The 17,583-nt window shown below is 45.4% G+C and overlaps 1 protein-coding gene across 1 annotated transcript in view; it reads right to left on the reverse strand.

Annotated features, from left to right (window-relative positions):
• LOC146182982 (uncharacterized) overlaps positions 1 to 17,583 on the reverse strand; it is a 109,964-nt gene that overhangs the window by 1,074 nt on the left and 91,307 nt on the right. The window contains exon 9 of the mRNA XM_084608316.1: positions 5,815 to 5,943. Within this exon, the coding sequence (XP_084464442.1) occupies positions 5,815 to 5,943 (129 nt within the window). The remainder of the gene's footprint in view (positions 1 to 5,814; positions 5,944 to 17,583) is intronic.

The following is a 17,583-nucleotide window of genomic DNA, read 5'->3' on the forward strand; positions in this document are numbered from 1 at the left end:
CAGAGGAAATTGACATACAAGGCGAGGCTGCAAAGCATCCTCTTCACATGCCGTGTGTCATGTTAGTGAGCTATTATGTTAGTGAGAGCCGTGAGGCTTGCAGGCAGTACACAGAATTGACTTAAACCATAATACGGTCCATCGTCTGACCCAAAACAATCCGAGTACACGCACTGTTCCGAAATAATAAATGGCCAAACCTAGGAATTTCCGGGGCGTTCTGGAAGCGGCACCTTGGAAGGCTGAAGATGCACTGAGAGATCGTGATTACGGGGTTTCTGTTATCTGGGGCATGGTGTGTGTGTATTTTTGCGCAACGAAAGCTGAAGGTTGTTTTAAAGCGCCGAGAAAACACAACGACAAGCACAGAAGAAAGACAATCTCTGGTCTGTCATCTCTTGTGCGTCTCCTTTGTGGCTTTGAGTGACACAGGAATTAGAAACTAGTCTAACTCCACAAACAGAATAGCTGAAGGCTCGTTGATAATTCGATGCTGCCACTGAACTCTGTGGATGATTTAAGGGTAATGGGTGAGCCATTATACAACGGTGAGCTCCAGGTGGTAATAGCAACATCATACGGTGAACCCGAAATGCCATGCCACAGTCAACGCGTGAACGGAAGAGGACATAGGTACAGGGGAATATTCTCAGTGTCAATAGTGGTTCTTGGCGTACAATCAGAAAGCGATGCACAGCATGACATCACGTTTGCATTGACACACTTTGCGCATAACCACTACTGCCAAGCCAAAAGTTAAACCCCGCCGCAGGGAGCCTCAAAACCAGCGTAAAAGTGATATAATTTGTATTTACACAAATCGTTGCGTTTTAAACATCATATTTTGGAGCATCGTCTGTAAAAAAATTAACTGCGAATAATATACTGGTCAGCTTTTTTTAGTGCGTAGCACTACCAACCGCAATTACTGATTTCGCCGATGTCTGTCCGAAGCCGCTCACTCTCTCTCTTGTGAACTCATGGGAAGTGGATAAAGAGAAAGTGGCTACGACCGCGTCTCGCGGTTGAGCATTGAGTAAGTGGAGCGGGCGCAGAGCTGTCGTAGACGCCGCTCTCTCTCTGTCCGTCCATCTCTCCGTGAACTTGACGAGCAGGAAGAGAAAACGGCGACGCCCGGCTTCTCGAGACTTAACAGTGAGGGGTGGAGCGACCGCAAGATGCACACAGTTAGAGTGACACAGTGAGAGTGGGGTGTGTCAGTTGCGGACGTGGCGGCCGTCACTGGGCAGCGTTGCACAAGCGTGTGCGTTTGCTTCGCGTCGCGATGGATGAAGCCGGGCTATCTGGCACTGAGGCGCAGGTTTGCCGTGCTCGAGGTGCTGAAGTACAATGGTTAAGAAGGCAGAACCGGAAAGCCGGAGGCCCATAGGTCGACAGTCAGCGAAGACGCGGCTGTTTTTCACGTCCGCTGGCAGCGAGCTGACAGCGGACGAGCATAGATCACTTTCGTCGGCTCCGAATAATTTTCATTCCAAGAGGGAGTTAAGTTTGCGGGCTTCTCCCAGAAACGCAGCGTTGACCGCCCAACCACTGTTGCGGGGGAGATCCCGAAGGAGCGGCCAAAGTCTTGTCGCTGCTTGACTTTGGAAGACAGCCGCTCTTCGGAAGTGGTATAGGAACACAAATGGAAACGGGCGGCGCCGTCGGCTCGGTCAGTTCCAATTCTTGGAAAAGTCGCGCTTCGACCATGCCACGAAGGAGGAGGCAAACCTGAGCAGGTAAAAAGCACTGCGTAAGCGCAGTGATTGTGGGTTCGGCGCTAACTGCTATGTCTCTTGGTTTGAGGGGAAAGGGCGCGGAGGCCATAAATCGCGGCAAAACATGGGCTGGGGAGAATACGTGGCTGAGGAAGCTGCTGTCGTTGTCTTTTCGGGAAGACGCATGGACTTAAGTCCCCTTTGAATCCGCCGCCCGCGTGCAACCGACCAAGGACAGCGATCGGAATATTTGGGTCTAAGGTTTGTGTGTTGTGTGTTTTGGAAGCGCTACCGTCGGTGCTGTTTGTATTTGTGACTTCTGACGACCTCTTGTGAGAGCTTAGGGAAGATATTGGAGAGAGTAAATCGCAGATGTGTACGGTAATGCAGGAAAAGTCAAAGTAGGTGCGTAGCGCTGAGATAAGCGGTGTAACGCACCTACTTTGTATTTGATTACCTTTTCAAATCGGACTCTTAGTTTTGGCTAGAAATGCTTAACTACGAATGCCTCAGATTCAGGAATATCCCGGTCTCTTTCTGCAAGTTTAAATTAAATTTTCAAACCATTTCATTCCTTCCTGACACAAAGTGTGCACGGGGTCGATACACAATGAGGCCCTCTGCCTCGGGCTACACTCTGCCTGAGCGAGGGATTGTCTCGGGCTGGCCGCGCCGGGCACACCGAACACTAGAACACGCTATTTCGGCGAAAGCGCGAACATGGTCATGGTGCGTTTGGCGTCTCGAATTGACAAATATAAGTGTTTCTGTGCATCCTCCAAACATGACTGCGTCTGAGGTTTCCACCGACGCCGATCCGCCTGTTCAGCGTACGCCTCCGATGTGAACAGACACTTCATCATCCGTTTCGAGATGCGCACAATGCTGTTGACTTTCGCGCGTTGTATAGACTTTCTCCTAGCCAAGGAATAGCCTCGGTGGAAGCGGGGCACAACGTCTGTAGTGAATACAACCATCCTTCTAAGGTTGCCTCGCAATTGTTGAGCCCAACACGCTTTGCCGAGTGAAACGAGTTCACCGAGTATTTGGGTACATGACCCGCTCCTTTGCCAACGACGTTCTTTTAAATAACGTCCTAGTCATTCCAGCAACAAGTTAGAGCAGCCGAAGAAGCTTCAGCGCTATCGAATTTAGGACCCTGATTCAAGTCGGCCCTTGCAGGGCCTCATGTCTGAGCAAATTGTCGAGCCGACCTGTCGGTGTCGGTCCGGGCTGGGCTCGGGTCTCTAGCTTAGGGCTCGATCCGGGCTCGATTTCACAATTTCGGCTCCATGCACACCTTAATTACTGACTGAAAAATGTTGGTTGCACGCACTTCCGCTCACACAAAAATATCGTCGTCTTCATCTTGATTTGGCGACCATTCCGCGGGTGACTACACGCTCGAATCGCCAGTTTTAGGCGGGATTCAGCCCATGCGTCAATGTACGGTCTAACCTGATTTCAAGATGATCATGTCAGGACGAACCTGCTCGGATCAAACAGCTCGAACAAAACTAATATCGCATTAACCCAGAAAATATTGCACGTGCTTAGCTGAACGAAAGGCTCCTCTCTATTGTATCATCATTTCTGTTGCGTATAAATTCATATCCCGCCAGGAAAATGTATTGGCCCGTTTTGCTGGAACGAACTCGATCAGCTCCAAATCTGCTGGCTGTATGCCTTCATGTCGTGCTTACCTTCTGGAATTTATTTGCAAGTACCTTGTCATTTCAGAAACAGTTTCTCTGCTTCCGCCGTCTGGCAAGAATAATTAATACGAGATTCGTCCTCTCTGTTGACATGACGTTCCGTGATTACATTCAATAACGCTTATTTGACTGAGCATCTGTGCAAACTGTGCATTGTATTAGGCCAACGTGAACAGGAAGGGAGCTAATTTGACCATCTCGAAGAAGGGATTCTTGTTGGAAACATCGCTGCACTGTTTTGCTTCGACTCATTCATGTAGCTGTGCTCTCACGGCTGTTCGAAATGACAAGAGTGGGTTTCTTTTATTGCAATCGACTGGCAGTGATTTTTTCTCGAATCTCCTTCCATGAATTACAAAGGAAGAACCGATGACTAACCACACAGAGATCATTTATTTGCATTAGCATCTTCCAGCATCCAGACTTGAAAATTGGGAACTGCAGCTACTATTTTCTGCATTTCTACACATAGGTAATGAGCCGCAGACCGCCGGACCGTACGTCCACCAGCAGCTTACAAGGCGATTGCATAAATGTGCCGCATGGATTTAACGTGTATTGGCGGTATTTCAATGGTCGTCACCTTGATATTTTAGTGATTGCATGTGCTCACGGCGATGCTCTTTTCCAAAAATGAATATCACTTTGAAGAACCTTCAATAATTAACCGAAAATTGTAGTACCACCCTAAACTGCAAAGAAATGCCAACAAGACATAAAAATTGCTAAAATTCCCGCTCCCCACATTACATTTTGTCCAGCTAAACAGGCAGAAATTTAGCGAGAAAAACGTTACCTTTGCAATGGTGGATCGCATAACGTGTGTTGAATGTGATATTTAGCGAAATTAATGAATAACTATAACTGCAGTGCCATGTAAAATAAATAGGAGGTTTCAAGATTTTTGCTTAATTTCTGAGGAAACCGCTCACAATTTCCGAAAAAACTTGTTCTTGATATCGATGGCTTTCAAACAGCGCGAAAATAAATCTCTTCCTATGTTAAGCTATGACTGAGCGAACAGCATGCAATAAATATTCGGTGAGTATCGAACGTGCCCACTACTTTGCCAGGTGATTCCCGGTAGAATTCCGATATTAGTGACACGTATGTGTCAATTAACTTAATCTGTCTACCCATTTGCGCGCTACGCCCCACTCAAGCTTAGGTAGGACAAAACTAATCCTTGCTCTCCCCATATGTAACAAGCTATTAGAAAAACGAAACATCTTAATGTTTTCGATGCAAGAAGATATAACGAACAGATTGGTATTGTTTGAGCGCAACAGGAATACCACAGTCATAGTTATCTCAGAACACGCTGCTTTGCTCGTAGCATTCTGAACACTCATTTTTGAAGGGACACAGGTCAAATAAAGGGAAAAGTTAACACAAACGCGAGCCCCCTCTGATATTTCCTGTGTGCATGGCTGGTCATAAAGACAAAGCCAGGCAGGGCCAATACTGTTGAATTCGTCATTTTTTGTGTGCACATTGCGTTCATCCCCTTGTAATAATATTAATAAAACTGGTTCACAGGAAAGGAAAGGCGCAGTACCTGTCAGACTTGTTTCTGTCGACGCCTAAACCGCGCCGTAAGGGAGGAAAGAAGGAAGGTGGGTGTTAACGTGAAAAGATAAAAAGAGGAGCCGTAGTGAAGGGCTACGGAGTAATTTCGACCAATTGGGAATCTTCAATGTGCGCTGACATTGCCGAGCACACGGACGAATCTTCGTTTCGCCTACATCGGAACGCAGCCGGCGCGGTCGGGTTCGAAACTGGGTACCCTGGCACACTTGTCGGGCGTCTTACCACTGCGCCACCCCGGCTGGGCTCGTCTCCTTGTTCCAAGGCTAATTTCCGACACCTTTTAGGGCACTCGGGAAAAGGAATGAGGCGTGCGAGTTTGACGGACAAAATAGAGGCGAAGCGCGTAACGATTCCCGATGTAACTGGTGTTCACTTTACAAGAAAAAAGAAGCATAACGCCTGTGTGAGGTTGCAGTAGGTACGCGAAGCAACATACCCTCAGAAATACTCTGCATATGAAGATTCCCCATTTGTTTAGACAGCCCACAGCTACACTGCACGCCACTATCTGGCCCACATTGCCAGGCCTAAATGTCGTTCATTGGCCACATTGAACGAGTGTAAATCGTCTGGCAACCGTTATATCGTTTTATCACGGCAGTCCTGCTGCGCTCTCCACTGAAATGCATGGGATGAATGCTTACCTTTCTCCCTAGAAGCAGTATATTAACACTTTACATGATCCGTGTACTTCGGTAACGCTTCCGGTACTCCGCTTAATGCGCACGGAGGATGCATGTGGCAGCCGGTGAAAGCGTCAAAGCTTGCATCATATGAAGAACTTCACTTACTCGTCATCTGGTAGAAAGCTTCTAGCTGCTTCCGATACTCCTGCCTTTTTTGGCTTTTCGTCATGCCGACCAATATCTTGAAATACGTAGACTTCCTTGGCACATATCCAGGGGCCGCCGGTAAGTTATCTGTGAATGTCATACGGCAGGAAAAAATATCAGCTTATTTTGTTCGCATTTTGCAAAACATAAAAACCTCGCAGATTTCACCCACCAACCACCCTATCCGCATCCACTGTCCAGCATAAATCTTGCGTCAGCCATATCCACGTGTCATGAACGAGCAGAAATGGTCGTTTGGTGACGTAGGAGGTCAACATAAATTTATTTAAGAAATTACGGGGACGAAAAGTTGTTTTGTTATATGTACTTTACAGATACCATACTATTAATGCAGCAAAAACTCCTCGTAAACGTCAGGTCAAAAACCCATTTAAACAGTGTATATACTGTCACGTACACGGTGACTAAGGATACCAACAATAGTAGGGGGTAGCCCAGACACAACAACACAGCAGCACAGACGCAAACGCGCAAGCGACCCTTCGTCGTCCTTTTCAACTTCGTCCTCCTTTCAAACCTCAGTCATGCGCCACCTGGCAACGCTAGGTGGCATTATCCCCTCCTTCCGAAAAAAAGAATGAGGAAGGCCGGTAACAACGGTGTGAAATGCAAGAGAGGTCAGGTCAAAAACCCATTTAAACAGTGTATATACGTTCGACAGTATCTACTACATTTTAATGTATCCAGACATTCCTATCGAAAACATTTCACTACTGACACAAAGCAGATTTATAACGTTGCGTGTTATCTAGATGTATCAGCAGTTAAACGCTAAGCAAACGGCATTAAGTACTGAAAACATTCTTTTTCAGGAACTAATGACGATAACTTTATAATTATAGCCTTCTGAACACAAGTATGCGTGATTGCATCCCTCTTATGGGAGCCGCTTCTTGATGGCGGTGACAACCAAGGCACCCATGTGCGGTCAGTGCGCGTGAAACAACCACATAGCAAGGAACTTATCACAAACACTGCACTATCCCGTACTTCATAGAATCTGTCGCTTTGGGGTGTTAAACACTATAAAATAAAAGCAAGCCATTATTCCTCCCAGTTGGCCATTCGTTGCTTGTTCCTCATTGTCGTTTCTCTTTTATGAATTGGGCCACAACATATCTTCGCTATTTTTTTTCGCTTCGAGAGAGTCTGTTTCAGTACATTCTGCTCGTATAAGACTGCAATTCGCAACTCTAATGAACGACAGCGGGCGCTGCGAAGTCTGGCCACACTGGGCAAGATGGCGGCTGTATCGAGGTCTGCGCGCAACTCGTCCCTTTAAAATGTATTGCTGTTCCTAGCTTTTGACGAAATTTGTGGTGTTTTGAGAAGAGTGGTCGCGTTTGTGACGGTTCATGCTTCATTCTGAGATGCCCCAAGTGTCCCAGGGACTAACAGACCGAATTTCAGGCGCCGGCGTCGCTGGAGATCCTCAGGAAATAGTGATCAGCTGACGAACGTGTTTATGAAATCTGCCGTGGAGAAAGAGCGACGTGTTACTGCATCGCCGATGCTTCTACGGAAGCACGTTGGCATTGCACTGTGTTTACATATTACTGCAGGTAAGGACCTCAACGATTTCGCAATTATTCAGTGTGAATAGAAAGGTGCCACGCTCATCTTACGACCTCCTGTCGTCGAGCATGTTGCCGCTTGTTTTTTCCCAGTCAGAGGTATATTTTCGTTTCCTAGAATAATATATGAAGCTATTAGTGACGAGAAGGGTCATCATGGTTTTAAACGAATTTCGTTTTTGATGAGATTTAGCTTGTGCACGATAGTGCAGTTTAAATTAACAGCGCATTTCACAGAACTAGTGCAACAATTCTTTCGTGATTGATGGTGCCGCTTGCATGCTAGGTGTCAATTTGAGGACGCAGGTGTCTTGCGTTTGCGTGTTGTGTCGCTACGCCGACTGTCTGTGTGACGTGCACGTGTGCATTTGATTTTCTCGAGAGTGCGACCGTGATAAGTGATGCCTTCGAAAAGCATGCGTGCGTGCTGCATCGCCTCTTTCGCGTGAGTATTTACATCTAGGCTACCGGATATTATAAACTCGTTCTCTGGCGAGGCCTTCGGAAATTTTCGCTCCCTCAGGCAGTCTGTGATCGAGAAGCTTGTTAGTATAAATTCCGTATTGTGTCGTATTCACACGCTGCTCGGCCCGCCTGGCTTGTGTCCACCTGTCGATGATGTACTTCCAACCCAGCTGCAGAGCAAAAACAAAGTTGCTAAGAAAGTTGTTAAAAGGGCAGACAGGAAAGTAAACCATAAAAGTATGCTTTCCGTTGGCCTGCATGGTTCGTCACCCTCAATTTCGTCTTGCTCTTCTCATGCTTGAACCAGTAAAGTAATTCAACAACTGAAGTGAAAGTGAAACTATTATGGCAACTTTGGCTCCCCTACTGTGCACTCTCACAGTAGTTTCCAGTTGTTGCAATGCACACGCCCTGCATGTGTGTGTCTTTATCATTCGGGGGCCTAAAGCGGTGTGCCTAAATCATTCGGATCATAACATGTGTTACATGGTATCTCACCCATTACTTTGCCACTGGCCTGGTTTAATGTTAAGGGAGCATGGCACCACTTGTGTTGGATGGGTGGCAAGAGTTTTTTTTTATATCAGCAGCTTCCGAGTTTGGAACTTTTCTGGTTACATGATATATAACCGGTTCTCTATAGGCTCCAAGTATAAGAAGAGCGGCTTGTCCTTCTTTTAATAAGGTAGACCTTTTTACTAGACTGTGAAACCGCATATGATTGTTTTTTAATCTGTTTCTTAAGATGCTACATATCTTTGGCAAAGGAATTGAGCAATTTTTTCTCCAGTTTTAGTTGCCGACTCCTTTGTGAAGTTGTTTTATTTGTACTCACTTTGCAGAGGCTTTCTTTACCATAGTTTTTATGTTTGTACATTTTCTATGAACCATAGTGCTCGTTTCATTTACTGCTAGTAATTTTTATTGTTCTAATTGCGTTTTTTAGCAATGAAGCTGAAAGGGCCTGCCGTCCAAATCAACCTATTGCGCTGAAGAGGACCGGAAAATGCCTGTGTGTGGAACATGCGGCACAGAGGGCGACAAGAAAAGTCGATTCAATCACACTGAACATTCTCTTGAGGGACTCAGATATCAAAAGGATTGTATAACTGCAATTATCGCACATCCCATCTTTACCAGGCCACAAGGCTTGCCTCTCAGCAACTTAGTGTATGCCAAATAACACCCCAAAGACTAGAACACCTTATAATTTGAGGAAAAGGGTGCTCTTTACCTTCTAGAAGTTTAGAGATTGGAGGTAGCATGGTGCTGTATTGCATGACTAAGAAAAAAAATTTGATGCTTTGTCAATATTTACAAACTATGCATCTGCAGCATGTGCAAACACATATCATGCAAAATTCTCATCAGACTTTATCCATTGCTTACTCGAATCTTAAAAGTAAACCTGTCTGTACTCTAGTCACGATTGCTTGAATGCCAAAAGAGCATGTTGTAGTACGCACTGAGTTGTCTGAGCTGTGATACACAAGATAGGCATCACGTCACTCCAGTTTCCTATCACTGGGCGCGTTGTGCCCATGAAGCTAGTAAATTAAATTCAAATATAGAGCACTTGAATGGTAGTAGGGCAACACAACTCGCCTGAACGCCATCTAAAATAGTCGACTTAGTCTTTTCCAGTGATGATTACTGTATATTGGGAATCTATGCTATGATGGTGCTGCATTCTAGGCACCTAAAGATTGGTTTGTAGAAGAGTACTAAGCAAAATTCATCACAGTTCCTTCACAAAGGCTATTCGGCATCCCTAGTCGACGCTGGGAGGAGGTGAAAACATTTATTTGGGCACCGGAATTTCAGTAAGGTAGTTCACAAACTGTTAGACTGCCAATCTAGTCTCCCTGGAGCTCAGTATTGTGCTTATCTATGATTGCAAATACTTCACAACTTTGTAAAAAAAGCCCCACTCCACATAAAGTTTAAATCTGTAGGACATACAGTGACAATATTCCAATTAAATATTTTCTGGTACCTCACGTACCCCACACGTTGTAGTTTATGGTCTTAAGCTTGGTTTCTTAACTTAAAAATGATTTATGAAGACGAGCAGGCTTCATGCGTCTTGACACAAGCCCATCAGTTTATTGCGAACCTCTTCTGCATTTCATGTATCGTTCAGATAATTAGCTCAATTCCTTCAAACCTTCTGTTGTTGGCTTTGATAAGCCGAGCAAATGTTCGCTTGATTAAAGTTCTTACACTGTAGTTCGTCCTCTTGACATTTCTTTGTGCTTGGATTTTCACGAGTGCCGCACGGCTATGCAAAATGGAGTGTCGTCCGTGTGTTGTGCGATGTCAGTGCATGTTAAAAAACCCCAGGTGGTCGAAATTTCCAGATTCCTCTACTACGGTGTCTCTCATAGCCTTAGTCGCTTTGGGAAGTTGAGCCCCACAAACCTACTGCATGGCTACTGCTGATGGAGATTGGTGTTCATTTGTAAAACAATACTTTGGTGAGTGCAATAATATATTTCCAGTTAATATGTTGTTATTGTGCAGTAGTGATTCTGCAGGGCTGCACTCACATAAAGATGCATGCCTCCATTACCTGCCTAGGCAACTTCCTCTACTATGGGCACCCCCCCCCCCCCACCCCGCAATTTTGGAAAGGCGTTCAGCCACCCAAGCTGCTGCATGAACATGGGTGCCATTCAGGAATACGTAACAGCACTTTGTAACAATACAACCCAGTGCCGTGGGAAATGCACATTCTCCTTACCTTCTCTGATGAGGCGACAGAGTGCCTGAGGAAGCAGGTAAAACATCACTCGAGCATAGTACAAAGCATGGGAACTAGAATCTCCCATCCTCTCCTGCTCCGAGCCCTCAATCGCCTTGGGCATAAATCTCCCATGCTTTCCTGCTCCGAGCCCTCAATAGCATTGGGCATAGAGGCTTTGCAGCCCTTTTTATGGTGTTCTTGGCGGAATACAATCATAAATGGCACGTGGAAGCACATCAGTGGAAAGAATCAGTAGACTTGGGATTCGTATGTTCAGGAGTTAATAAACTCTCATCACATCGCAGGGGTCAAGTGGATGCAGCTAGCACAGAACCGGGTTAATTGGAGAAATATGGGAGAGGCCTTCGCCCTGCAGTGGGTATAGTCAGGCTGATGATGATGAGTGACAAGTGCAATTTCTCGTTGCCGTACTTTTCTTCCTTCTAAAATAAAACTTCAGATATATAATGCATTATTCATTTCATGTATGAATTACTGTTCTTTAGTTTGGTTCACAACTACTAAAACAAACATGGTGAAAATTTACCTCCTTTAAAAGAAAACTATTCATCATATAGCAAATCTTGCTTACTCAGCCCATACTCGACAAGCTGTCTAGACATGTAAATTCAAAATATATATGAATTTCCAGTTCTGTTGTTATATTATTTTCCTTCCAGCTTCAGAACTATGATTAAAGATGCCTTCCTGCTGAAAAAAATAGACATCTAGTGAACCACGTAACACAGACAAGTGGCTGGTACCATTTTTTTGCACGGACTATAGGCTGCAGACGTTACAATATACTCTTCCCTCAATTTTAAATAAATTGAAAGACCTAACCAGTTAAGTCGCAGAAAGTAGTTGTTTTTGGTAATTCATTTTTGGTCCTCCCAGTCTTACTCTGAATATATATTATGCTCTAAATATATACTCTGCTGCCATCATCTTAAGGCATGCCTCCTGGTCCTCCGTGTCGAACTACACGACTGATATGTATTCTGGTGTTTGTTGAAGATAGCGTCTTTGGCACTGAATGGCACTGTGCTCCTTGCTAAAAGTGAGGACAGGGCCACTTTACGTGTTTGTCATAGCTGTTCAACGATCAGGACACAGAAGAACAGTGCAACTGTCATGGAGATAACTCGTTTATCATTCCCTGGTTCGTAATGAAAATATTTCATGAATGTCTTGAGTATGCGTTCTCATGCGAAAACAACCCAGTTCCTGCTCACTGCAAGCTGATTGCCGCAATGACGGAGTTGTAGCAGAAAAACACTGCTCTAAAAATTAAACATTGATAGATAATACTCATGTGTCAACCCCAAGTGAAAGCATGAAGTGTGGCTTCAGTGACAGTGGAAACACTATGTTCTAGCCAAGGGCTGTGCTGATTATGACTATATGTGGTAACTAGTTTTGCCTTTCATATAAGCTGCACGGTAGAGCAACTAATAATGTGTACTTATGCTTTATGGTACACAGCTGCCATAACTCATGTTCTTTCTTTACCTGATGCTCATTTATAGTTTCACACAACTTGAACCATGCCACGCTTGCTGCTGTTGCCTACATAGCTTCAAAAGATGTAAACTGGAAAAGTGAGAATGGTGCAGAAAGCAATACGTTTCAAGAGAATAATGTCGAGCGCAAACAGTCATTTACAGTATGTCGCTACTATTTAGACATTGATACAATAGTGCTTTGTTAAAACAAGTGTGCACGTTTACTGAGAGCAGTTTGTGACACCTTTCCGAGCTAACTTGTTGTCGAGACTGTGTGGCTTATTTAGCGCTTAGCGGGATATTGCAGCGTAATGTGCGGCTGGGTGTAAATGTTGAAAATGCTTTGCTGTAAAGAGAACAAGCAATCTGATATCAGGTGCAGGAGGCACACGGCAATTACTGCTTGTGCCTTTAACCTTGTATTTAGCAGTACGAAAATAGAGCATTAGAAAAGTGACAAATGGAAGCGTTGGACATCTAGTATCAAAGGAAAACAAGATTTTAGGGGAACCCTCAGTTCGCAAGCAAACATTTCAACAAGAGGATTTCTCCTCGTCCAGGTGAAGACCGATCATCTCGTTGAAATGTTTGCTTGTAAACAGGCTCGTGCTCAACTCTTGTTTGGTTTTCTTTGATACTGTGTATACATCATCCCCTCATTCTGGTGAGTGCTTATGCACACTTGCAATGCTCTTGTGCACTGCATATGCAGAAAAACGTTCAAGAAGTTGTGGAATTAAGTAAATACTTGTTGCTGTCGAGAAAGACATCTCCTTAATTAGTGGGTCATCAAACATGAAAAACTAATGAATGCGTTTGCTTGCTTGTACAGCTGATAAATCTGCTCTTGACATCTGCTTTATGAAACAGCTTTGTAAGTAGCCGCAAATCGTTTCTTGCAATTGATTGTCAGGTGTCCAAGAAAGCACACTCTACGTATATGCAAGGAAGGTTGTGTACATTAGTTTTGTAGGCAAATCTGCATTCGCTTTCACTTATTCACACGAGTTATTTATGCGGCATTTGACGAGGTGATGTGTGGATATATCTGGAAAATCATTCATCTGTTTTATTGATATCCTTTTCTTAATGTGCAATGTTTACTTTACTTCTACTTCAGCATATATCACATGTATGGAATATCCTAGAACTAAACTTGATTGTGGCAAGACGTATGAAGGGCCATCAGGAACCCGAGTTAAAAAGATGAGCTCATCTAAGTAGCATTTTGAGTACAGATAAGCTGTTGATTTCAATATCATATTTAGTTAATTCAACAACCCCTTGATTGTTTGATTAATATAGTAATTAAGCTAATCTGGATCCGATGTGTGTATGTATGAATATGGATATATACTACATTCAGTGCTCCTTTGGTAATTGGCGAGGTGTGATACGCATGCGGGCACTTGACCAAATGAGCCCCCGAAGCGGCCTTTGTCCCTGGCGAATTACCATTTATTTGAGAATACATAAAATATAGAGGTGCCGTGGCTCAATCGGTTCACCGCGCGTAGTCGTCACAGACCAATCGCCGCGACAAAACTATACCGATTCAGGGATCTTATTCAATTGTGATAAGCTGCGACGCGGAAAGTGAGCGGCCGCACATTGGCGAACGATCACGCAACGGGCCCAATTCTCGTAACATGCGCCATCCAAGAGCGAGCACAGTGTCGTGCGCTTCGTGGCCTGCAGATCTTGAGACCCCTGCTTGACGCGGCGAAGAATTCAGCCGATCGTCGTAGACAGCTCCATTACGTGCATATGGTGATGGCTTTTTTAGCAGAACGAGGCTAAAGAGCGCCATGATCAAGCTGTCGCAACTAACAGTTGTTCGTACGTGCGCTGATATCGACAATTATTTATCCGACGCGAGACGTCGAGCTGCGTAGTACGTATTATTTACCGGTACTTATGCGTAGTTGTTCCGTGCATGTAGAAGGCAGTTGATATCAGGAAAGAAATGACGAAAAAATCGAAATGAAAAAAAAACTGACAAACCTATATGTAAATTGTCGACGGCACTTTGTGCGTTCCGCGGAGATTGGAAATGCATCGATTCTCTGGCGCCGATCGCTAGAGCACAAAGGAAATACATGAAACTATGTGCCACTGTGCTGACACGCACTGCGGAACGCTGCTGAATCGGTTTTCTGTTGGTATTTTTCCTTTTTTGCAGTGCTACGAACGTTGAGCTTGCGAGTTTCCATAACGCGAGCGAGGGGCGTCTGCTACTGGACCTCTTTGGCGCATTGCATGGTTTCGCCGCCAGGTGCCGCATGGATTGCTGGAATCGCGAATAGCCCAAGAACATTGAACTAGTGGTGGGATGCAGGACTTCATTTATTACATGACAGGCAATTCAATGCTGGCTTTCCGTAAGAACCTGAAAACGAGGCCCAAGCGAGAGTATATTTTATTCGTTTTAGCAAACGTTTTCTCACTGCATTCCCTGGACATCATAGCATAACGCGTAGTTACCTCCTACTGAGATCATCCTGGCCAAGCTCTATACATGGCCCCATGCCTCTCGATTCCGGCTATATTATCAGTCTCGACTGCCTACCCGTCGATGACAGCCTCCTTGTAAAACCAATAACTTTCCTTCTAGGAATTGAATTCTTTTCCCAGGAATAATCAAAGGCTTATAAGAGCAGTCTTTAACTACGTCCTTAATATTTTTACGCTAGAAATTTAAAAGCACACTTCCGCCGATTCTCAATGTAGATATTACGATGCGTACATGCATTTTACCCGATAATTAATGAGTAATAGTGTACTGCCCATAAATGTTCGTTCTCAGTGGCGGATCCGGATTTTCTTGAGACCTGGGCCTTTAAAACTAAAGCTTCTGATGCGATTTCGAAATCTAGAATCCTACTCTGCAAAATTCTTCCTTCAAATGCCGCATGTATGCGGTGTCATCAACCACAGCGGAATAAAAAGTGATCATGCAGCGCTCTCCTTCCGTTTTATTACCACGAACTGGGTTTCATGTACCAGTTTTTTAAAGAGCGGCGTGACGATTTTTCATTAAGATAGTGTATTTATTACTAACCCTTTCTTAAAGAGCAATGTAATAATTTTCCATTAAAAAGTGTAATCCTTCAACTAACAATATAATTGTAATTAGGTGGGTGGATGAGGTTAAAAAGTTTACAGATGTCAGGTGGATGCAGCTAGCGCAGGATCGGGTTAATTGTAGGACAATAGGAAACGCCTTGGCCCTGCATTGGACATAGTTCAGGTGATGATGAATATAATCTCTTCAAACGCAATCTTCATTTACGTGACGGAAGGATTGCACTTAAGCACTGAAGTATTCGCTTCGTGCAATTTACGTCTTTATCGTCGCAAGCATGTCGCGCTCTATAAAGGTAGACAGCACGTATTTTAGATTTCGATGCAATTCGAGGGTTTGGATGATTACAGTTTTTAGTTTAAGTGCACGAAATACCTTGACGCCAGCATTTGAAGCAGTACCGCGATCAGCGATTCAATTCACGGCGGCTGTCATATTTCTCCGCACAGAACGTCCACGGTTGAGGGCAGCATGATAACGTCAGTGATGTTACCAGTACATTTCCCGCATCGAAACGCGCGATTCGGAGAAGCAACAGCAACTCTACAGAAACAAAAGTGCTAGAAACATTACTTGCTGGCATCAGAAAAGGCACCGAAGGATTTGAGCGAAAGCAACAACACAAAAAAATATTGCCGTCCGTTACTTCATCACCGACCTTCTCGGCAATCCTTCAGCGCTATGAGAAGAAGGTCGAGTTTTACTCTTTCATTACGTTGAAAGGGGGTGTTTATTGTCTTTTAACAAGGATAATAGCCCTCTTAAATTGCACAGAGAACCACAAAAGAACACAGCCAGTATAGGCCTCCACAAGCGAGCTCGACCAGCGCACCGGCACTTCGTCCTTCTTCTCCTCGTCTTTGAGATATCCTCGCCTAGTTCATCCTCGTCTTCATAATATCTTCGCAGAGCTCACTACAATTTCCCCCAGAGTGAAGAGGAGCCATCCTGGCGACTTATGGTGAGGGCAAGAGGAGCGGATCGGTAGTACGTTTTGAGGCGGCTCACGTGCACAGTTTCGCGGCCGCGATGACGCATGTCCGAAGAGGGAGTGAGTGGCTCCACGATGTAATTCACAGGGGAGGTTTGGCGGACAATGCGGTAAGGGCCGTGGTACTCGGTTCTAAATTTTGGTGACAATCCCGGTGGGGTGTCAGGAACCCAGAGCCAAACAAGGGATCCTGTAGGGAAAACGTGTGGCGTCTGATCTTTGTCGTGACGATACTTTTGGCGGCCTTGCGATTCCGATGTTAAACTGCGGGCTAGCTGGCGGCATTCTTCCGCATGTTTGGCAACGTCTGAAAGGAGAGTCCACTCGGAAGAGTCGGGACGATATGGTAAAATAGTGTCCATCGTGGACGATGCCTCAGGACCATAAAGCAGGAAGAAAGGGCTAAATCCAGTGGTTGAATGCGTGGCGGTATTTTATGCGTACGTCACGAAAGGAAGAACAGCGTCCCAGTTGGTCTGATCAGCGGCAACGTACACTGTGAGCAAGAGTACGATTGAAGCGCTCAGTCAGCCCGTTAGTTTGAGAGTGGTAGGCTGTTGTGGTCCGATCTATGATGCGACATTCGGCCAGTAGAGCTTCAGAGACGTTGGAAAGGAAGACGCGTCCTCGGTCACTAAGCAGCCCTCGCGGCGCGCCGTGGCGAAGAACAAAATGGTGTAGCAAGAACAGGGCAACTTCACGGGCAGTAGCGGCGGGTAAAGCGCGGTCTCGGCATACCGGGTGAGGTCTGTCGATGCCGATGATAATCCACCGGTTCCTAGAAACCGTGCAGGGAAGTGGCCCGTAAAGGTCACCGCCAATGCGGTCAAAAGGGCGCGCCGGGCATGGAAATGGTTGCAAAGGGCCAGAAGCACGACTTGTGGATGACTTGCGGCGCTGACAGGCGATGCAGGAGCGGACGTATTTGCGAATATAGCCGAACATGCCGCGCCAATGGTAGCGTTGAGAAATTCTCTGAAACCTCTGGACTACACCAGGATGGGCACACTGAGGGTCGGCATGGAAAGAGTCTCAAAGTACTGGTCGTAAATGGCGGGGAATGACGAGGAGCCACTGTCGACGATCAGGCATATAATTGCGGCGGTAGTGAAGACCGTCTCGTTGGGCAAAGTGTGGTGCTTGACGGCGTAAAGTCCGAGAAGGCACAGCGTTTGGAGAAGTGGACACGATGTCGATACGAGATGCGAGCCACGGGTCTTTTCGCTGCACCGCAGGCATATCAGCGATTGTTAGTGACGAGAGGTAGGGATCAGCCGCCGAGGAGCAAGGAGGGTCGATGGATAGGGGAGAACGATACAGAGCGTCGGCGTCCATGTGTT

This window comes from Amblyomma maculatum, chromosome 7 (assembly GCF_055883805.1).
Source record: "Amblyomma maculatum isolate TAMU_Amacu chromosome 7, ASM5588380v1, whole genome shotgun sequence".
Lineage (NCBI taxonomy): Eukaryota > Metazoa > Arthropoda > Arachnida > Ixodida > Ixodidae > Amblyomma > Amblyomma maculatum.